Source organism: Erinaceus europaeus, chromosome 4 (assembly GCF_950295315.1).
Source record: "Erinaceus europaeus chromosome 4, mEriEur2.1, whole genome shotgun sequence".
NCBI classification, from domain to species: domain Eukaryota; kingdom Metazoa; phylum Chordata; class Mammalia; order Eulipotyphla; family Erinaceidae; genus Erinaceus; species Erinaceus europaeus.
Window position 1 is genome coordinate 68,941,226 of NC_080165.1, and position 22,468 is coordinate 68,963,693.

General features: G+C 44.8%; 2 protein-coding genes across 4 annotated transcripts in view; one reads left to right on the top strand and one right to left on the bottom strand.

Moving 5' to 3' along the window:
* Positions 1 to 2,442: 2,442 nt before the first annotated feature.
* MRPL14 (mitochondrial ribosomal protein L14) lies at positions 2,443 to 22,437 on the bottom strand. Its single transcript, XM_007530402.3, has 3 exons — positions 22,292 to 22,437; positions 7,414 to 7,505; positions 2,443 to 2,935 (listed from the first exon to the last, which is right to left on the bottom strand). The coding sequence occupies exons 2-3, from the start codon at positions 7,482 to 7,484 to the stop codon at positions 2,569 to 2,571; spliced, it is 438 nt and encodes a 145-aa protein (XP_007530464.1). The 5' UTR covers positions 7,485 to 7,505; positions 22,292 to 22,437; the 3' UTR covers positions 2,443 to 2,568.
* TMEM63B (transmembrane protein 63B) overlaps positions 21,921 to 22,468 on the top strand; it is a 28,293-nt gene continuing 27,745 nt past the window's right edge. For all 3 annotated transcript variants that reach the window (XM_060189883.1, XM_060189885.1, XM_060189884.1), the window contains exon 1: positions 21,921 to 22,109. The gene's annotated coding sequence lies outside the window, so the exon portion shown is untranslated. The remainder of the gene's footprint in view (positions 22,110 to 22,468) is intronic.

The window sequence follows — 22,468 nt, forward strand, 5'->3', positions numbered from 1 at the left end:
CCAGAGCTGTATTTAGCAGGACCATCATTCCGGCCGGGAAGCCGGGTACCTAGGAGCCATTCTTGGTTTTTCCCTACCATAACAACAGGGCCAAGCCCTTTTGATCAAGCCTGAGGGCTTCTACTCTCTACTTCAATACAACTCTAGCCTGGAATGTCTTCATCTTCACATCATCTGCTACAGAGTCTAAACTGCTCCACTCTGGCCTCCCTCAGCCTCTCCACAGAGCAAATCTAACAGCATGTCCCTTCCCACTTCCTCTGCCTCACTGCTAAACACCTTACTATTCCAATGTCCCGAAGAAGGGATGTTCCTTCATGGGGCTCAGCAGGTCCCATCCTCTCCCCCAACCTCCTGCTATGCAGTGCTCTCTGCTCTCCCTCCTCTAGATGCACCACCAGTGGCTTCTTGTCATTTACTCATTCCCTTCTGCCACAGGGCTTTTTGTGGACATGCTCTTACCTTTACTTGGAACATTTCTACCTCCTCTCTGGGCTGTCTTGTACCACTGGCTTTATTAAGGAATAAAGAACATAATTTGCATTGACATGTATGGTTCAGGAGGCAGCCATCAGTGTACACTCTCCTGGAATTCCTGCCCAGATCTATTTTTTGAAGATACGCAGCATTCACAGGTTCTCTCGTGCCCCTGTCCAGCCTATACTCCCTAGCCAGGTAACTCCTACGATGACTTCTATCACATTGTTTATTTGTTTTACAGAATGCAGCTGGGCAAACTTTTCTGAGAAGCAGCCTCTAACCCCGGGTATTAAAAAAATACCCAGGGGGTGGGTTTAACCCTTCTTCCATAGAAATATGTGACACTTGGGGTATTTAAATTTGAGTGATTATGCGACTTGGGTAGATTTTTCCTAGGATGCCGTAGGCTCCGCAGTAAGGGCTGTAAGAACTGTATCTGCTTACTCATCCTTGTTTTCCAGGCAAGAAGGAATAGAAGACAGTCATTACCTCACAATATTTATGACTACCAGGAGCTTACAGACACTAATAATCCCTATGCCAACTTTGTCAAGTTGGTACCATAACTGTATCTCCACTTTAGGTAAGAAAACGGTAGGACTGTGAAGTTAACTAATTTGTCCCAAGTCATTGAGTGGTAAGAGGTGAAGTCACTGTGCAAACCCAGGCAGACTAGCTGCAGATCTGTTTTTCCTTAGGCTACTCTGCCTCTCAGAAGCCACTGGAATATGTGGAATATGAATGTGTGCCCAGTGTTGTTTTTTTTTTTCTTCAAGTTTTATTTATTAATGAGGGTGGATAAGAACCAGCGCATCACTCCGCACATGAAATACTAGGATCACAATTGGGATTTTGTGGCCCAGAAGTGAATAAAGTGGTGTGTTTTGAGGCATGAGATCCCAAGTTTAAGCTCCAGCATCTCATGTGCCAGAGTCATGCTCTGGATCTTTCTTTCACACAAATCTTTATTTTAAAAAAAGATTTAGCCTTAGGATCTCATGTCTGAGAGTCAAATGCTTTATCCACAGTGCCACCTCCTGGGACACCCCAGCATTATTATTAATGAATGTATAAATGAGCTTGTAAAGATTCCACTACAGAAACTAAGGGAGTGCCCAGGTCTAGCCCCCAAAAACCAAGAAATATATGGAAGATAAATTATTGTTGAATCACCTGTAAAGGCCCAAGATGACATCATCTGCAAAATACAAGGGTATCTATTTCCTCAGCAGTCAGGGAGAAAGTTTTTTGCTCTGGGGCAAAGAGGGGCATTTTGGTCCCTAGCAGAAACCACTCCCCAATAGAAAAAGGATTACTATCTAGGCTCCAAAGACAGTGTCCCACTAGATTATAAAAACTCCTGTGTTCTTATTCATCCTAACTCAGTCATCTCCATAGCCATTTAATATCTCAAACCTTCTGACACAGAAACAGGCTGTGGATGGATGGCAAAAAGATGGGGAAGAGAGCAGCAGACTGTCCAGTATATTTGTAAATTGGCATTTGGTTTGTACCTCAAGAATTCCAGATCCTGATACTCTTGAACTCACAGGCTACTGCATGCAAAGAACACTCTCTTGAGTGACCAGATACATTTTGGCTACCTCTAACTGCTTCAATGGCATTTACCTGATAACTACATCACAGAGGACACAGCAAGACTGTGGCTGGAGAGATCACATAGTGGTTATGCAAAAAACTTTTTTTTTTTTTAAATTCACACCTACGGCCCTTTCTTTACCATTCGTGAAGCTTTACCCCTGCAGGTGGGGAACAGGGGCTTGAACCTGCACCCTTGTGCACTGTAGTGTGTGTCTTAACCAGGCGTGTCACTGCCTGGCCCTACAAAAAGCTTTGCATGCCCAAAGCACCAAGTGTTTCAGGTTCAATCCCTGTACCACCATAAGCCAAAGCTGAGCAGTGCTCTAGTAAAAACAAAACAAAAAATACACACCCAAGCACAGAAAGATAGAAATTTTTATTTACCCACAGACCATTTTCCAGTCACAGAGCCCCAAGCTGTCTGTCTCAGCAACGTAGTTCTTGAAACTGCTCCATTCCTAAGCTTCACAGCAGCCTGGGCCCCATTCACACAAAGTTCTGAGCAATGGCCAGTACCTTGGAAAACTCGCCTTCCTTCCGGCGTAGGCTGGTGGGGATGGGGACCTTAATCCGAGTCCCTGTAGGGTTCCCATTGTCCTCAATCAGGACCACATTGTTGGAGTCAAACCTGGGTGTCATCCGGGGGCCGGGCATGCAGTGCCCCACAATGAGGGCCTTTTTCTTCTGGCCTTTGATGGCCAGTAGTATACGGTCGCCCACCTTGCCCACTCCATTCTTGTTATAGACGTGGATGCATCGAGGAGGGCGGTGATATGGGGTGTTCCCTAAGGCACTGTTGTCCACCACACGCACCCGTGTCATCTTCTGAATGGCACCAAGGCTCCCACTGGTGCTAGAAGGGAGAAAAGAGATCTGAGGTCTAGTTCTTTCTGGGTCAGTATGCAAAGAGCTCGAGGGTGGTCAGGCTTGGGAAAAGAGAGCAGAGCAGCAACCACACAAGGTGCAGAACACAGCTAAGGGCTCTGGCTTTAAGCTAGGTGCTTGTGAAGACTTCTCTATACCTAAGAGTCCAAGGCTGACAGCTTTTGCTGCCTCACCAAGATCTCAATTTGAGGGGCCAGCAAGACAACATGTTTGATAGGGTGCCTGCCTTGCCATGTGCATGAAGCTCAGATTCAAGTCCCAGCATCACATATAGGAGTACTACAGCACTGGAGAAACTTTGGCACTGTGATCTCTCTCTCTCTCCCCGTGTGTGTGTGTGTGTGTGTGTGTGTGTTTTACATGTACAAGGTTCCTGTGATACAAAATAATTTTTTTTTTGTAATCTCATTTTGAGCAGCCAGGGAAGTAGCACAGCAGTAGAGCACAGAACTTGCAAAATGTAAAGTTTTGGGTGGGGGTAGATAGCAGAATGGTTATGCAAAGAGAATCTCATGTCTGAAGCTCCAAAGCCCCAGGTTCAATTCCCTGAACTATCATAAACCAGAGCTGACAAACCAGAGCTCTGGTTTAAAAAAAAAAAAAAAAATCAAAATGTAAAGTTCTCAAGCTTGATTCCCTTGTAATATAGATGGTATGATTTGATTCTCTAATAAAAAAAAATTAATCTCAATTTGAATGGGCTTTTAAAAGAACCTGATGACCCAGGAGATAGCACAGTGGGTAGGACACTGGAGTTTCATGCATGAGGTCTGAAGTTAGATCCCCAGCACTGCATGTGCCATAGTGATGCTTCAGTTCTCTCTCCCTCTCTATCTTGTGATAAATATATAAAATCTTTGTGGCCCAAGAGGTGGTACAATGGATAGGCAGCCCTGGACTCTTAGCCTGAGTTCCTGAGTTCAACCTCTGGCATTTCATGTACCAGAGTGGTAGTCTGGTCCTCTCTCCTCTTCCCATTGGTAAATACATCTTTAATATTTATATAAATAAATAAATAAATTTAATCTTTAAAGAAAACATATACACCAGAATTTCTGTTATTATGAACTTCATGGCAGCCTCAGCTTAGAGCCTTTGGCTTCCAAAAGGTCTCTGAGAATTAAGGGAATAGTGGTTTAGGAGATGGTGCAGTGATAAAGCTTTGGACCCACAAGCATGAGGTCCCGAGTTCAATCCCTGGCAGCACAGGTGCCAGAGTGATGTCTGGTTATTTCTCTCTCCTATCTTTCTCATAAATAAATAAATAAATAAATAAGATCTTAAAAAAAAAAAAAAAGAATTAAGGGAACATGTTATGGCCCAAGTCTTGCCCACTGCCTAGCCTGTAAAACCTGTTCCCCCAGAACACCCCGGTTCCCAAATGCTCCCAACTCTATGTTGCTGGGAAACATCAGATATGAGGGAATGGGTTTGCTAAAGGAGTCCCATGACACAAGAAAGAAAATGGAAATAAGTCAAAGCAAAGCATTTTAATGCACCCACCCCCACCTTCCAATCACCCCCACATCATTCCCACCAGAAAGAAATTCTTCAAGGGCAGAGGGATAGCAAACAGACTCTATTGCCTGAGGCTCCAAAGTCCCAGGTTCAATCCCCCTTCACCACAAGCCAGAGTTGAACAGTGTTTTGGTAAGAAAAAAGAAAGAGGGAGTCAGGTGGTAGCGCAGCGGGTTAAGCACAGGTGGCACAAAGTACAAGGACTGGTGTTAAGGGTACCGGTTCCAGCCGCCGGCTCCCCACCTGCAGGGGAGTCGCTTCACAGGCAGTGAAGCAGGTCTGCAGGTGTCTGTCCTTCTCTCCCCCACCTCTAATTCTCTCTGTCCTATCCAACAGTGACAACACCAATAACAACAATAATAACTACAACAATAAAACAACAAGAGCAACAAAAGGGAATAAATAAATATTCAAAAATTTTAAAAAAGAAGGAAAGAAAGAAGAAAGGGAAAATATATATATTTTTAATTAAAAAAGGAAAGAAAGAAATTCTTCAAATACATGGTAAAGGAAATTAAACTATTATTAAGGAATCTATGACAATAGGAATTTTATCTTCCTGATGCTGGCACCTGCACCTTGGTGTCCTCCAGGGTAAATCCTAAGGTCTCTCTTTTCACTCCACCTGATGACTCCAGGCAATGCTACCTAGTCCCTTGGCTTCCAACTAGTAGGTTCTATGCCTAGCCCCATTTTCCCTCTATATTCTGATTCTACACTTCTAAACTCAACAATGGAACCTACAGATATCAAAAGCTCCCACATTCACCACACCCTATGCCTGCTGCTACTTTTCCTGTCTAAACTAATGGCTTCTCCAGGAAACCCAGCTCTCAAGCCATAAACCTCTCTCCCTCTCCCCTTCTCCCGCTCTCTCTCCCTCTCCGTCATCATCAATTGGCTGCCAAAGCTTACTGATATTCCCTCCCTCCTAACCACTCTGCCCCCACAACAGCACTTCCTTAATTCATGTCCTAAGTGGTTTCCAAATGCACCCCACTCAGTGATAAAGAGCTCTCTTTTAGAATAGATTGCTGAGCTGAGGCCACTCCTTTGCTTAGATCTGGTCAGTGGCTCTCCACTGTCCACACTGTCAACAGCCTGACCCCAAATCTCCTGCCTTCTGAGGCCCAGCATATCCTTTCACTCCTACACCCACTCTGAGTCTCGGCAGCCAGAAGCTTCTGGCGCTTTCAGTGTCCCCCACCGCCTGGCCCTCCCCAAGGACCTGACTGGCGCCTGCTCCACTTTTCTTCTCTTCGCTCTCCTCCCGCAACTCTTATCAGGCCTTCTCAAGTATCATACACACCTCAGTGATTACACCTGTCACGGCTTCTTAAAGTTACTTGTTTCCAAGTTCACTCTGGTGGCCAACTATGAGTTCTCTTTCAGGGCAGGAAGCCGTTCTGCTTCCTCTCTATGGTCAAGCCCAGCTGCAGTGCTCAGTAAATGCATGGAATGGAGCATAAATAGAGCCAGAAGACATGTTGGCCTACAGAGAGCAACCCATGCTCCCCCTAAAGTTCCACACCTTACAAGGAAGGGAAGCTGCAAGTCTTGTATCTTGCTGGAGTCTTTGGTGACAAGCATGTACTTAAAAAACAAAGAATCCTTCTTTATTTTATTTACTTCATTTTATTTTTCAGGTGGAGGCAGAGAAGGCAGGCAGAGGAAGAAGGTGTAAAAGAGATCACAGCACCAAAGCTTCCTTCAATTCAGTGTGGTGGGGGTTGGGCTCCAACCTGGGCCACACAGATGGCAAAGCAAAGAGCGTATGACCCAAGTGAGCTAATTCACCAGCCGTTTTATTTTATTTTACTTTATTTTGTTTTGTTTTTTGAGGTAGAGACCAAGAAGGCAGAGAGACAGTGAACGAGAAGATGCCAATTTTTCTTTTTTCTTTTCTTTCTCATTGATAGGACAAATAGAAATTGAGAGGGATGGGGAAGATAAGGAGACACCTGCAGCACTGCTTCACCACACATAAAGCTCCCATCCTGCAGGTGGGGATCATAGGTTTGAATCCAGGTAGGTCTCTGTGCATTGAAGCATGTGTGCTCAACTGGGTGGACTACCACCCAGATCCTCCTTTAAAAAAAAAAAAAAACTTTTTTTTTTTTTTGCTTCCAAGGTTATCGTTGGGGCTCAGTACCTGCACTATGAATCTACTGCTCCTGGAGGCCATTTTTTCCCCATTTTTGTTGCACTTGTTGTTGTTGTATAGGGCAGAGAGAACTCAAGAGAGGAAGGGAAGACAAAGAAGGGGGGGGGGAAGAAAGACACCTGCAGACCTGCTTCACCACTTGTGAAGCGACTCCCCTGCAGGTGGGGAGCTGGGGGCTCAAACTGAGATCCTTGCGCTGGTCTGCACACTTTGCGCCATGTGCACTTAACCTGCTGTGCCACCACCTGGGCCCCTACCCCTCCATTTTTTAAATGGAAGATTTTCTCACTTGAATAGCATGCCACTTTGTCACGGTGTGACCCATATTTGAGCCCCCACACACTGGAGGAAGCTTTGGTGCTGTGGTCTCTCTCTCTCTCTCTCTCTCTCTGCCTGTCTCTCCAGATGAAAAGGGCATCCTGGAGCAGCGAAACTCCACTGATAACCAAAAAAGGTGGGGAAGGTTTTAACATAAGGAGGATGACGACAGTGTCTAGAAATGTCAGAATCCAACTCTGAGGTAAGAACTAAACATTTCCATCTCTACCATATATCATTCCCTGTCTCACCTCCAAGATTGTCACCTCCTTACCTAACCTCCTCACCCGATCTGCCCAAACCCCAGTTCTATCTGATAACTCTAGCTTTCCCAACACCAGGCCCATCTTCCAAGTTTCCACTCCTGTTCTAGTCACCATTACAACCCAGGCTGGTGGGAGGCTCACACAGATACACAACTTCAAGGACTAAATGGGAAAAGTTACCTGAAATAGCGCTGGTTCAGGGCTCTGCTTACATGGCTGGCTGGGCCCCAGAGCCCACTAAAGAAAGCCATGGGATCCCAAGATGGCAAATCCTGTAGGGAAAGAGGGAGAAAGGATGATTTATTCCCAAATCAGTGTCCTTACTCAAAGTCACTTTTTATAAGAATATCGGAAAGGGAGAAGAAACGGAACTGAAAACTTGTGTGGGAGATGGTACTTCTAGCCTAAGATCATTAGTCACTAAATATAAATCTTAGTGGTTAAAAACCACACAGATAGCTGGAACTCCAGCTACAAATTTTGCTGATTCACCTTGTTTCTGGGGTCAGGGAACTGGAATGGCCCACAACAGTTCTCGCTGAAAGGAATGCGACAACACAGGGGATGTTTGCTCCATCATTTCCACTCAAATGCTTGGGCACACACCCAGTCGGTGACCACTGCCCAGGTCCTCCACCTAAGAAACCCTGTAACTGTCACCCTTGTTGATACGGCTTCTGAAACCAGAGCATACACTTCCTGAATGCAGACGATCTGAGTAACTGCGCTGGTTGTTAGCCCATTACCTTTCCACCAAATGGAAAAGCCAGGACACCTGTACGGCTTAAGACTAAGAAATGAGAGCCAAAGGACAACCTTGCCCAGTCAGTGACCAAAATTTCTATTTGGGTCAGTCTTCCAAACAACATTAGAACTCAGTAAAACTATCTACACTGTATATAGCTGAAAGAGAGAATAAACACCAGCCTAAGAATCAAGATTCCAGCTCACAGAGTTCAACCCCATTCCTCATAGCACTGACAAATATGGCTAGGTGTTTTCCGCAATGCCTGGACATCATTTAGGGATGAGTTTAAGAAAAACCTATCCCAGGGCCAAATGTTGGTGCATCTGGTTGAGCCTACATGTTACAATGTGCTAGGATCAGGGTTCAAGCCCCCAGTCCCCACCTGCAAGGGAAAAGCTTTTTGAGTGGTGAAGCAGCATTGCAGGTGTTTCTCTGTCTCTCTCCCTATCACCTTTTTCTTTCCCTCTCAATTTCTACCTGTCTCTATCTAAAAAATAAAGATTAAAAAAAAAAGTCACACTGTTCGTAATTTTAGCTGTAAAATGTCTGTTCTTCTATTCAAGTATTTGACTGCTCTCAATTGAGAGCTCTGCTAAGAAAGTCCATTATAGCATTTACACAAAGCTTTGCCTTGCATAAGTTCAAAGCACTCAGATAAGATATTATTTAATAAGGGTTGGGCAGAAACCCACTGTTTGCTTCCATGGGAATACCTAGATAGTCCACAATAGCTTATTAACTACAATCTGGCCTCAAATCCCAAGTTTACTCTCTAAGATTTTCCTTACGATAACCCAAGAAGCATTGGCCAAAAAGCATGTATAACAAAATAAATAAATAAACTAAATGCCAAAGATTACAATCTGGTTTACAGAACTCCTAACATTTGACACACAGAATGAAAAACTAACAGAGGAGATCAGCTTTACCTTTACAGCTAGGTGACCCTGGACAAGGAAATGTGACCTTTAGCTTTTCATCTCTAACACAGGGTTCTCACCACACACAGTGTCTCTACACCATACCTGATACTCATTAATTGTCTCCATCATTAATTGTCTCCATCATTACACAGTTGCATCTCATTTCACAGATAGAGAAACTGAGGCTCAGACAGGAAGTGACTTGTCCAAAGCCCCAGAAGCAGCCAAGGGCAAAGCCAGAAGTGAACTCTGCTTCTGTCCAAGGATCCACCCCAACACACACACACACACACCACACACACACACCCTCCCTTCAGCCCAGGGCTCAGCTTCCAGGATCATCTGATCTCTGTTTGTTTTCAATAACTGTGTACTTTATTTTATCATCTCATTTATGCCTTTTAACAAAAACTCTGTAAAAGGCACACTACTATTAAATTTTCTTTTTTTAATTTTATTTTTTTTATTCCTTTTGTTGCCCTTGTTGTTTTATTATTGTAGTTATTATTGATGTCATTGTTGTTGGATAGGACAGAGAGAAATGGAGAGAGGAGGGGAAGACAGAGGGGGAGACAAAGATAGACATCTGAAGACCTGCTTCACCGCCTGTGAAGCGATTGCCCTGCAGGTGGAGAGCCGGGGGCTCGAACCGGGATTCTTCCGCTAGCCCTTGTGCTCAGCGCCACCTGCGCTTAACCTGCTGCACTACCACTCGACCCCCCCCCTTTTTTTTAAATAGAGCACCTTCAGCTCTACCTACTGGTAGTGCCTGAGATAAAACCTAGGACCTCTTTTTTTTTTTGCCTCCACAGTTATCGCTGGGGCTTGGTGCCTGCACTACGAATCCACTGCTCCTGGAGGCCATTTTCCCCATTTTTGTTGCCCTTGTTGTGCTTGCTGTAGTTGTTGTTGGATAGTGGATAGGACAGAGAGAAATGGAGAAAGGAGGGGAAGATAGAGAGGAGGAAAGAAAGATAGACACCTGCAGACCTGCTTCACCGCTTGTGAAGTGACTTTCCTGAAGGTGGGGAGCCAGGGGCTTGAACCAGGATCCCTACGTCGGTCTTTGCGCTTTGCGCCATGTGTGCTTAACCCACTGCACTACCGCACGACTCCCCCTAAGACCTCTTATATGCAAGTCCTGTGTTCTTGCTCCTCAATGCTACTTGACTCATTTTATAAATGAGGCCCAGAGAGATTAGATAGTTTAGCCAGAATCACCCAGCTAAGAGTGACAAAGTGGAAACTTGAACCATGGGAGCTTCCTAAATCTTTGCTCTTACTCAGCAGAGTTCCATTCCTCAACTTCTAAATCATCCTTGTTCTATCAAGAATAATACTAACATCACATGCACCTTTTACTCATACCCAATTCAGCGCTCACTGATTCAACTGAAATGTAGACAAACATCAAGTGAAAAGTCTTCACTTGAATCTAATTTAAGTCTTGAAGACAATGTGCAGTGTGGGTGGCAAGTAGCGCTCTACACTCAGCAGTAACTGAAAACTAGCTATAAAAAAGCTCTGAAATCAGTCCTTCTGCAGTTATCAATCTCTGTCAAGCTTCCCATCTGATAAAACTGGGCCCTGGTTCTTATTCCTGGGCAGAAAAGATGCTCCTTGGCAATTCCCCACAGCCCTCTGGAGGAGCCTACCACTGCCCACATGCCCCCTCCCGAGAGCCTTGACGACCCACTTCTCCACGCAGCACTGCTTTCCCCATTAATGACATAGCCCAGGAACTGTAGGCCCGCCCAGGAGCTTCCCAGGCCTTGTTGGTTGGCTAGGACAAGCCCTGGCACTCCAGGCACACCTTTAAATCCACAGGGTAGTCTGTATATAAATGCAAATCCAAGCCTTCCCTCCATACCTTGTTCACAAGCATGCCCCATGACTCAACCCCTATCTCTGGCCAGGCAAATCTGAAGTGCCTACAAAGGCATCTCCTCCAAGAAGCCTGGTGTAAAACTGCAACAATGGTCACTACCCTTCCTGCACACTGAGCAGATCTATCTCAGACCAAGTTAACTCTCACTATTCCAACTTTTTTTTTTTTTTTGTCTTCAGGATTCTCACAGGGGCTTCATGCCTGCACAATGAATCCATTCCTCCTGATGGCCTTTTTTTTTTTTTCTTTCCTCATTCTAATGGAGAGGACAGAAAAATCAAGAGGAGATGGGGAGATAGAGATAGAGAGACAGAGAGACACCTTCAGACCTGCTTTACTCTAGTGCATTCAGTGCTAGAGACTGAACTAGGAACCTCAGGCAAGCAAGTCAGATGCTTTACCAGTCAAATTTATTTCCCCAACTGTGTGGATACTTTTTTGGGATAAGACTGATAATCCTGGGAGTCGGGCTGTAGCGCAGCGGGTTAAGCGCAGGTGGCGCAAAGCACAAGGACCGGCATAAGCATCCCGGTTCGAACCCCGGCTCCCCACCTGCAGGGGAGTCGCTTCACAGGCGGTGAAGCAGGTCTGCAGGTGTCTCTCTTTCTCTCTGCCTCCTTGTCTTCCCCTCCTCTCTCCATTTCTCTCTGTCCTATCCAACAACGACGACAACAACAATAATAACTACAACAATAAAAAAACAACAAGGGCAACAAAAGGGAATAAATAAATAAAATAAATATTTAAAAAAAAAAGACTGATAATCCTTTTGGTCCAGAGGTGGTAGGTACAGTGGATAAAACATTGAACTCTAGTCATAAGTTTGATCCCCAGTACCACACATGCCAGAGTGATGCTCAGGCTCTCTCTCCTCCATCCCACATCAAGTAAATAAATCTTAAACAAACAAGCAAGCCATCAAACAAAAAACAGAAACCCTTAACATTTCAGTTTTTACTACTCTCAATCTAAATTTCTAAGACCAGAGATTTTGAAAACATGGCACCTGAACTCACTACAAGAATTACAGACATGCTATATCTCAGGAACTGCATGGTGAGGGTTATTTGTACTGCCCTCAAACACAAGAGTAATAAACTCAGGGCAGGGGTAGATAGCATAATGGCTATGCAAAGAGACTCTGATGCCTGAGGCTCCAAAGTCCCAGGTTCAATCCCCTGCACCATTATAAGCCAGAGCTGAGCAGTTCTCCGGGGAAAAACAAAATAAAATATAAATTAAGGGGCGGTGGGTGGCGCACCTGGCTGAGTACACATGTTACAATGTGCAAGGACCCAGGTTCAAGCTCCCAGTCCCCACCTGCAGGAGGAAAGCTTCATAAGTGGTGAAGCAGGGCTGCAGGTATCTCTGTTGCTCTCTATATCCCCCTTTTCCTCTCAATTTCTGGCTGCCTATCAAATAAATGATTAAAGATACTTAAAAAAAAAAAAGGAAAAAAAAGGGTTCCAACCCACCCCCTTAAAAGATAATTTTTTAAAAAAAATTTCAACTCTTTTTAAAAAAATATTTATTCATTTCCTTCTGTTGTCCTTGTTGTTTTATTGTTGTAGTTATTGTTGTCGTCAGTGCTGGATAGGACAGAGAGAAATGGAGAGAGGAGGGGAAGACAGAGAGGGGGAGAGAAAGATAGATACCTGCAGACCTGCTTCACCACTTTCAAAGCTACTCCCCTGCAGGTGGGGAGCCAGGGGCTGGAACAGAGATCTTTAAGCCAGTCCTTGCGCTTTGCGTCATGTGCGCTTAACCTGCTATGCTACGGTCCGACTCCCAAAAAATAAATGAATGAATGAATGAATGAATGAATGAATGAATGAATGAATGAAAGAAAGAAACTCACGTCTCCTGGGTACATTTCCATTTGCACAAGGAAAGACTTTTCACTAGATTGTCAGTGCATCTAGATAGTGACCTCAAATGCATACCAGTAAACATTCTCGAATGTTCAAACTTGAAAACCCCAAAAAACTCAAGTATACTGACTTATCTTATGTATGTCCCTTGCCCATCCCAGCAAAAGAACCCAGCACGTTCTGATTGCACTGGAGCGGAATAATTTTTTTTTCCTCTCTGCCGCCCAAGTTCTATTTTTTTTAACTTCTTTATTGGGGAATTAATGTTTTACATTCAACAGTAAATACAATAGTTTGTATATGCATAACATTCCCAGTTTTCCATATAACAATACAACCCCCACTAGATCTTCTGTCATCCTTCTTGGATCTGTTTTCTCCCCACCCACCCACCCCAGAGTCTTTTACTTTGGTGCATGGAGTGGAATAAATTATTAGATAAAATAAGCAAAGTAATCAACAGAAAGGACCTCCACAGTGACAGAAGTGCAGACAATGAAGGGCTCTTAACTGTATGTCAGGAGCCAGGACATCATATGCTATAGTGCATACGGAGAACCTCAGTACAGGTTATGGGAAAATCAGCCCTGCAATTAATTTCCCTGGAATTTTCTACTGTGTCTGGCACCTGCACTGCCCAATGTGCACAACCACCTCATCCCACCACTAAATAAAATAACTGGGTCGGATCAGGGAAGAGTATTGGAAGCAGCAGGTTACTTCAGAGAAACCTTGACTGACCTTACTATTATTTCCTACCATAAATTCACCCTGTAGACAGAGGTCCTGATCCACTTCAGATCAATCTATGTAATGCTTTGTTTCACCAGCATTATACACATAGACAACTAGCAACATTAACATTTCCTGTTCTAGAACCCTCTCTCAGTGCTGGGAAGATAACTGCACCAGAGATGGCTTTTCATGACACTTACCTGTCAGCACTCAGTACTGCCCCACTAATCGACCTCTCTAAAAGAGGGACAGCGGAAGAGGTGGAGGGAAAAATGGGTAGGAGAAGCAGAGGGGAGAAATCCCTTACATACAATCCAAGAACCATGCTCATTTTTCCACCCCAGTTTAGTGTTAAGATTTCACTTCAGGGAGTTGGGCGTTAGCGCAGCAAGTTAAGCACACGTGGCACAAAGCGCAAGGACCGGCATAAGGACCCCGGTTCGAGCCCCCGGCTCCCCACCTGCAGGGGAATCACTTCACAGGTGGTGAAGCAGGTCTGCAGGTGTCTATCTTTCTCTCCTCCTCTCTCCATTTCTCTCTGTCCTATCCAACAACGATGACATCAATAACAACTACAACAATAAAAAAAAAAAGCAACAAAAAAGAATAAATAAATAAATATTTAAAAATATTTTTAAAAGATTTCACTTCAGTTTTGTGGGCAAGGAAGGCTAAATTCAAGGACACATAGGTAAACCTTTCACTTGGCATCACCTACTTGGCACAGGTCCCACTGGAAGTCCTGCACTCAGAGGGCAGGGGCTGTGCCTTCCCTGCTCAGTGCTGCACACTGGAACCCAGACAGTGTCTTGCACACAGATGGAGCTCAGTATGTAGCTGTTAAACAAACACAATTGGTCTGATGCTATTGCAATGCATCCTCCAGCTACAGTGAGGTTCCATGTTAGGGAGTTGATGCTTTCTGCCCTCCACACTCAGGCTCTCAGTGACTAGGCGAGCCACTTAGGCACAGAAAGCTCTTTTTTTTTTTTTTTTTAGCAAATTTTAAATACACAGACTGAACTAGAAAAGCAAATAGAAAAAAAAAAAAAAAAAAACAACACCCAGGAAGAGTTACAGGAAGCTAACAAGCACTATAGCTTGAGCTCTAAAGATTAGCAAAATATTGTTCTTAGTATCACAAATCTATATGTAATTATACAGTGTTTGCACCTGAACAGTTTCCATCTTTATTTAGGTGCCTGGCATGCTAAATAAGTTGGAAAGGACTTTCAAGAGTAGTGGGCTCCTTATTAGAAGCAAAATAAGTTAAATACAACACTTAGCAAGTTTAGTTAGGCTAACCACAGTTGGTATGTAATAGAAAATAAACACTAAGATCAAATGCAACTCCTAATCATAAAAAAGGATTTCCTATGCCTAGTATGAGGACATAAATACCCATTAAAATAGGGAAAAAACAGGAGATAGCATTATGGTTATAAAAAAGACTGTCATGGGGTCCAGGTGGTAGTGCAGTGGGGTTAAGCGTACATGGCCCAAAGGACCTGTGTAAGGATCACAGTTCGAGCCTCTGACTCCCCACCTGCAGGGTGAAGCAGGTCTGCAGGTGTCTCTCTTTCTCCCCCCGTCTTCCCTCCTCTCTCCATTTCTCTCTGAGCTATCCAACGATGAGAGCGATAACAACAACGATAAACAAGGGCAACAAAAGGAAAAGAAATAGCCTCCAGGAGTAGTGGATTTGGCTGAGTCCCAGAGATAACCCTGGAGGGCAGGGAAAAAAAGACTGGCATGCCTGAGTGAGGCTCTGAGGGCCCAGGTTCAATCCCCTGCACCACCAGTCAGAGCTGAACAGTGCTCTGGTAAAAAATAAAATAATAATGTATTAATTTAAAAAGCAAACAAAATCAGAAGCAGAGGTCTGGCAGGTTAGAGGAAACAAAACAAGCAAATCCCAAGACACTGTTCTATGATGCAGGTAGGGGCTTCTTTCGGACTTTTAGCAGGTGTCTTTCTGCATTTTGAGTCAATAAGCAAGTAGTTTCACCTTAAAAATCCATTGGGAATCAGGCAGCAGTGTAGCGGGTTAAGCACACATGGCACAAAGCCCAAGGACCAGCGTAAGGATCCAGTTTCAAGCCCCCAGCTCCCCACCTGCAGGGGAGTCGCTTCACAAGTGGTAAAGCAGGTCTGCAGGTGTCTATCTTTCTCTCCCCTTCTCTCTCCATTTCTCTCTGTCCTATCCAACAACAACAATAATAGCTACAACAATAAAACAAGGACAACAAAAGGAAATAAATATAAAAAAATAAATAAATCCAATTCTTGTTAACCTCACAACTCTTAAAAGTTCTCTTACAGGCTGGAGAGACAGCATAATGGTTATGCAAAAGCCTTTCAAGGCTGAGGCTCTGAGGTCCCTGGTTCAATCCCCAGCACCACCATAAGCCAGAACTGAGTCTCTGGTCTCTTCCTCTCTCGTGGTATCTTTCCCTCTGTATCTACTCTTTCTCATTAAAATAAATAAAATATATTTTTTAAAATAAGTTCTTTTACACCGATCACTTTCTTGAATAAATCCATTCTGGAATAGCCAATATAAACTCAATAGCAAAGAGCAACCTACCACGTTACTTTAAAAATTCTGAACCATTCCAAAAATGGACTTCATGAAAAGAGATTTGTTGGCCTGTCCAACATTAAAAGGCTGTTTCTATTACACCTGGCACAATCCTTGCACAGTTGAGATGCTGCCTTAACCACTATTAAACTTTTTAAGAAATATTTTATTTTATTTATTCGGGTAGAGAGAAATTGAGAGGAGTGGAGAGGGACAGAGGGAGAGAGACAGAGTGACACCTGCAGCACTGCTTCACCACTTGTGAAGCTATCCTCCTGCAAGTGGGGGCCAGGGGCTTGAACCCAGGTCCTTGTGCATTATAACGTGTACTCAACCAGGTGAGCCACTATCTGGCCCCAACCACTACTGCCTCACAGAAACACCCCCCACACACACACACAAACACACACTACACAAGTAAATACTTTCTCCTTTGTCAAGGTTGCCCCATAATCTTTTTTAAAACTTAGGAATTAGGGCTGGCAAAATAGCTTACTAGGGTTAAGCTGGGCCCCCACATGGAAGGAAGCTTTGCTGCTGTGGTTTCATTCTCTGCCTATCTGTCTCAGAAAAGAGAAAGAGAAAGAAAGAAAGGGAGCCTCCGGAACTAAAGAAGCTACTTACTTTTGTTATTATTTTTTTTAATGAGTGGGATTAATGACTTAAGTAAAGTTGTCAACACATGGGCACAATTTCCCACCTCCCCATGATGGGTGTCTGCAAAATACTCTCACCAACTTAGGACCTCAAAGCCCATCCCACCCTAACTCTGTCCATCTCTTCTCCTCTGTCCCTACAGCCCTCTGATTTGGTCCAATTCACCAAGCCTAGTCCAAGTCTTACTTTGTGCTTTCCCTTTCTGTTCCTGTCTACTAAGTGCCACCTATAAGTGAGATCATCTGGTATTCATCTCTCACATAAAGGCTGCCTTCTTACTAAAATATCTATACTTAACAATCAGTCCACTCTAGAACCAAAGATGAGACTGATTCTGTCTCAAGTCCCAAGGTGTATTTTCACTTCTCTAGCAGTCAGCTTACTGATCCCTCAAAAGTATGGTGGGTCACTTCTACCATGACTATCTTAAGGACCCCACTTCACAATCTGTCCTGTGTTTGCTTATTTATTTACCTAATCCTGGACCTTGTCACACAAGTACTAGAAAGAATAATAGTTCTTTATGTAGCTGACAATTCTCAAATAGTCAAGCTAGTTTTCCATGGGTGGACGGGGGTGATGGTAGCAGAGAGCAAACCCAGGGCTTCACGCATGGGAGCTGTGCATGGCTTGAGGGAGAGCACCTGCCTTGCATTCTCCCACTGCTCTCCACACTCAGCCTCCAATGTGTAGGTCAGAACTAGTTTTGCTCCTCCCCCTCAAGTCATCGGCATGCAAACACCTACAGCTCCAAAAGCAAGTTTGTGACAATCTTGGTCTGATCAAACCCAGAAAGAAAAAAAACTAAAACTGCAGAAGCAAAGTTAGCTTTGGGGCCAGGTGGTGGTGCACTTGGTTAAGTGGACACATTACAGTGTGCAAGGACCCGGGTTCAAGCTCCTGGTCCCCACCTGCAGGGGGTAAGCTTCACAAGTGGTGAAGCAGGTCTGTAGGTGTCTGTCTCTTTCTCTATCTTCCCCTCCCCTCTCAATTTCTCTATGTCTCAATAATAAATTTAAAAAAAAGTTAACTCCCACTTAATGACCTTCCTATTCTGGGCCAGTGGTGAGAAGCCAGGTTCACTAAGCTGTCAGTGGGCAGTGAGGAAAAGGAGAAGCCTAGGGAAGTCTCTGTACTCAAACCCCTGATGCTGCTGAAGGCAGGCATGTCCCTCTCCACTCTTGTCCAGCTAAGTCTGTGACCTTAGAATCCACTAATCCAGCCCACAAGGATTCTCAGTCAAGCAGGAAACACACGAAGGAACAAAGAGGCAAAGAGATGAAAGCACTTTATTTAGCTCAACTCATGCAAGGGATCATTGTAAAGTGGGGAATCGCATGGCTTGGAGATGGCTGGCAGAGAGGAAGCACCTAGCATGTATCTGTGAAGCACTGGTATTGTATCTGAGTAGTACTCTGGGGTCTCTCTCTCTCTCTTTCATTTAAAAATATATGTTTAAGGGGCTGGGCAGTGGCACACTGGGTTAAGCACACAAAGTTTAAAGCACAAGGACCCATGCAAGGATCCCAGTTCTAGCCCCTGACTCCCCACCTGCATGGGGGGGGTCACCTCACAAGCAGTCAAGCAGGTTTACAGGTGTCTATCTTTCTCTCTCCCTCTCTATCTTCCTCTCCCCTCTCAATTTCTCTCTGTCCTATCCAAAATAAATAAATATTTTTAAAAATGGCCACAGGAGCAGTGGATTTATAGTGCTGACACCAAGCCCCAGTGATAACCCTGGAGGCAAAAACAAATAAATAAAAATATATGTTTAGAGTGGGGGAGATGGCATATTGGTCATGCTAAGACACTCTCATGCCTGAAGTCCCAAAGTCCCAGGTTCAACCCCCAGCACCACCATATGCCAGAGATGAGCAGTGCTTTGGTAAAAAATAAGTAAATAAATTATAAAGTACATGTTTAACAGCCCAGGAGACAGCACAATAAATAAGGCATTGGACTCTCAAGTTTGGGGTTCTAAGGTTGATCTCTGGCATCATATGTGCTAGAGTGATGATATGGCTCTCCCCACCCCCACAAATAAATCTTTTAGCAAATGTTAAAAAAATAAATAAATAAAATTATATGAAATGAAGTAAAATAAAGTGAAGAATTCCTCTTTGAATTGGTCAGTAGGAACCAAGTCTGAAAAGCAAACAGTCTCCTAGACGCTGACATAGCAGCTTTACTCCTTGATCATCAGAGCAGCACTAGGGTGCTTCTTTACAATCACCATATCCTTCCAAGAAGGATGACAGAGGACCTAGTGGGGGTTGTCTTGTTATATGGAAAACTGGGGAATGTTATGCATGTACAAACTATTGTTATTTACTGTCGAATGTAAAACATTAATTCCCCAATAAGGAAATTAAAAAAAAAAAATCACCATATCCTGAAAGCGTTTCTCAGCTTAAAGCAGACAAGTTACAGTGCCCCTCCCTTTTCTGAAGGCAGGTGATTTTTTTAAAAGTTTTTGAAGGGAGGACTTCCCCACTGAGTCATGTGTGTTTCACTAGTGGACCAGAAGTGATCCAGAGGCCAGGGAGATAGTATAATTGCTATGCAAAAGCCTTTCATGCCTGAAGCTCTGAAGTCCCAGTTCAATCCTGGGTACCACTGTAAACCCGAGCTGAGCAGTGCTCCAGTTCTCTCTCCCCCCTCACTCTCTCAGACTAAAAAATTTAGTAAATCTTTGAAAAATGATTTAGTGCCTATATTAGTGAGAGAGCAGGGTGGGGGCGCACCTAGTTGAGCACACAAGTTACCATGCACAAGGACCTGGCCCCACCTGCAGAGGGGAAGCTTTACTAATGATCAAACAGTGCTACAGGTACCTTTCTTTCTCTTTCCCTATCTACCTCCCTCATCCCTCTTAATTTGTCTCTATCCAATAAATAAAATATATATATAAAAAAAAACCAACATATTATCTAACCCAGAACAACATTCTGGCTTCTGAATCATGATCCTCTCCTAAATGCTGTCTGTTGTTAGTACAGATGTAAACTGCCATGCTGGAGTGAGCTACAATCCAGCACAAATGACCTGCTCGAAAATGGAAAACAAAAATCACAGCCTGATTTTGAGACCCTCCCAAGTCCCCACATAGGCAAAAGAGTTAAGAAAAAATCAGCACTAAGAGCAATCAAATTGAAGACTGACCACAAAAAGGACAAATCCCAACAAACAATAGGAATCCATCTTACGTGAATTCAGGTGCCATAATCTCCCAAGACAGAAGTGGGGCAAGACAGGCTTTAAAGGACTGTTGCATCACTTAAGATTCTACATGCTGAGAAGAGGCTAAGCAACCAAGTACAGTGCCAACACAGAACCACCTACAAATATCTCCTGGGAAATTGTTGATTGACTCAGAAACAATGATAAACAGTTTCTCCACTGTTCCTCTGTGGAATCCACAGTGTGTTTGGCCCTCACTTGAGGCTAGCTGAAATGTTTTCACTTCCCTCTGTAACTATGTGGTAAGCCTAGTTAGAACAGGACAGGAATTCACCCTATGGCCAGATTCATAACTATATTACATCAATAATAATACAGGGTTGGAGAGATAGCTCACTGGATAAGGCACATGACTTGCCATGTCCTGGCACCACATGGGAGGTGCTCTGGCAACAGAGGAAACTCCAGGGCTGTGGTGTGTCTGTGTTTGTGTGTGTCTCTCTCTCTGAATAAAAAAAGCAGCCACAGCTCCACAATAAGTAATAAATGACAGTAATAATGATACATAAGAAATGCCTCTGGGACAGCAAGATAGCAAAGTAGTTATGCAAATATATGCATATATATATGTATATATATATATATTTAAATACCAGAGCATTGGACAGCTATGGGTTAAGGAACTGAACCTGGGACTTCAGAGCCTCAGACATAAAGTCTTTTCCATAATCATTCTGCTATCTTATCTTCCCCAGCCCAGCAAAATACTTTTTTATGCCTTTTATTCCAGATTCAACACCCCAAACCACCCCCAACTTTAGGGAAAAAAAAAAAAAAGGCATGTCGTCTATGATCTTCAGAGCTGCAAAAATCAGGTAACTGCCTCCTTGTCCACTTACCAGATACCCATTACAAGTTCTATCTGGCAAAGGAGCACACTAGCTCTACAACCATGAAATCAACACAATATATAAAGCTTTTTCATCTCAACTGCTAATTCTTACCCCCAAACAACTTCCGGAATCCAACTTACAAAATTCCTCCCACTGTGCTGTCTACCCAAACCACCTTCACTCCACCTTCCATCTCCCAAAGCAGCACACTCCTTCCCCCTATAGCACTAACTTCCTCGGAGAAAGAGACTTTTTTTCTTCTTCTGTATACTGGTGTGCTAACTGCACCCTTGTGGATAACCTCAACTGAATCCAAACTCAGGCTGAGGAAGACAAGACACTGGCGGCCAATGCTTTGGAAACTGTTGCGGTAAAATAACCCTTGCTAATACACTAACAATAGCAGACCTGAAACTAAAATGTCAAAGAACAATATGCATAGTAGTGCGTGACAAAGTACTCAAATTTTCCATTTCACTTTTTGAAAATGACTGCCAGCGACCCACAAAGCTGGTTCTCAACTAGTCAATGGGAAACGATTTGAAAAGCACTGCACTAAAGCAAACCCTATAGTCCAATCTCACAGACTACTAAAGAACCCTTTAAAAAATAGAAAGCAAGCCAGTTGAAATATTGGCCGATCTCAAGTAGCAGACACACATGCACACCGGTAGGCAGTGCTCTTCCTTTGCCCAGAAACCCAGGCCTTGTGTTAGCCTCTTCACAAACTCACTTCGTTAGTTCTCTTAAAATGGCAGTGGTGGATGTGGGGGTCCCGCGAGGGGTATGCAGAGAGGTTATGCAAAAATAAGTTTATGCCAAAAGCTCTCAGGTCCCAGGTTCAATCCCTAGCACCTCTGCATCTTTCTTATAGGTAGATAATTTTTTTTAAAAAAAGCATATTAGCTGATTAGGTCAAACCTTGTGAGAGGCATCTCTTAAAAAATATATATGGCAAAGTTCGCCGTGAAAAGCAACGCTTCCTTTCTGCCGCCATGCCACTGCCCTTCAAGCTTAAAAGGCGTGAAAGGCAGGGCGCCTTCCAAGAACCCCAAGTAAAAGAGTAAGTGGGTACCGCTCAGGGCCCCTGGGATCAACTCGTGGGTGCTGTCTGGAGGCATGCGCGCGCACGCCCCCCGCCCCCTCTCTCCACCCCCCCCCCCCAGCTTTAATCCCGGGCCAACAGACTTGCCACCTCCCGTGAAATGGGAAGCCCGGGGAGCCCCTGCTCGGCAAGACAGGGGACGCAGCGCGGCCTCGCCGACCACAGCCCGGGAGTGCCGAGCCCGCAGGCAGCACAGGCAACTTGCGCTCCTGGCCGCACCCGAGGGGACCCACTAGGCGCGCAAAGACCCGAGCAGCTGCGCCCCGGCGCCGGCCCCGCACCCTCGGGCAGACAGGTGAGCGAGCGCGGACCGGAGCGGGAGGTGCGGACGGCTCTGCACCCTCGCCCCAATGCATCCTCCCTTCCCAGCCCGGTTTTCTGCCCGCACCCGGCGCGCCCCTTCCCGTCCCCCAGGGTAGTCAGCCCGAGTGCGCAGTGCGCTGTCCCCCGCCCTCCGCCCCCTCGTCCCCCGCATACCGCTCTCGCAGCCCCGAGTCGCCCGCCGCGGCCCCGCAGGCCAAGCGCCGCCTCCCGCTCCCCCCGCCGCCACGCGGTCTCTACGCCTGCGCGCCGCGCCCGCCCGCCGGGCCACCCCCAGGCTGCGCGCGCGCCCTGCGTGTGCTGGCGTGGGAGGTGGGCCCTGCGCGGCCCCGC

What these genes read in the sequence shown, in the direction of transcription:
- MRPL14 (XM_007530402.3), bottom strand. Translation starts at nt 7,484, where the DNA reads ATGGCTTTCTTTAGTGGGCTCTGGGGCCCAGCCAGCCATGTAAGCAGA. An exon ending in CTGAACCAGCGCTATTTCAG is followed by an intron (nt 2,936 to 7,413) that starts GTAACTTTTCCC and finishes TCTCCCTTCTAG; the next exon opens with CACCAGTGGGAGCCTTGGTG.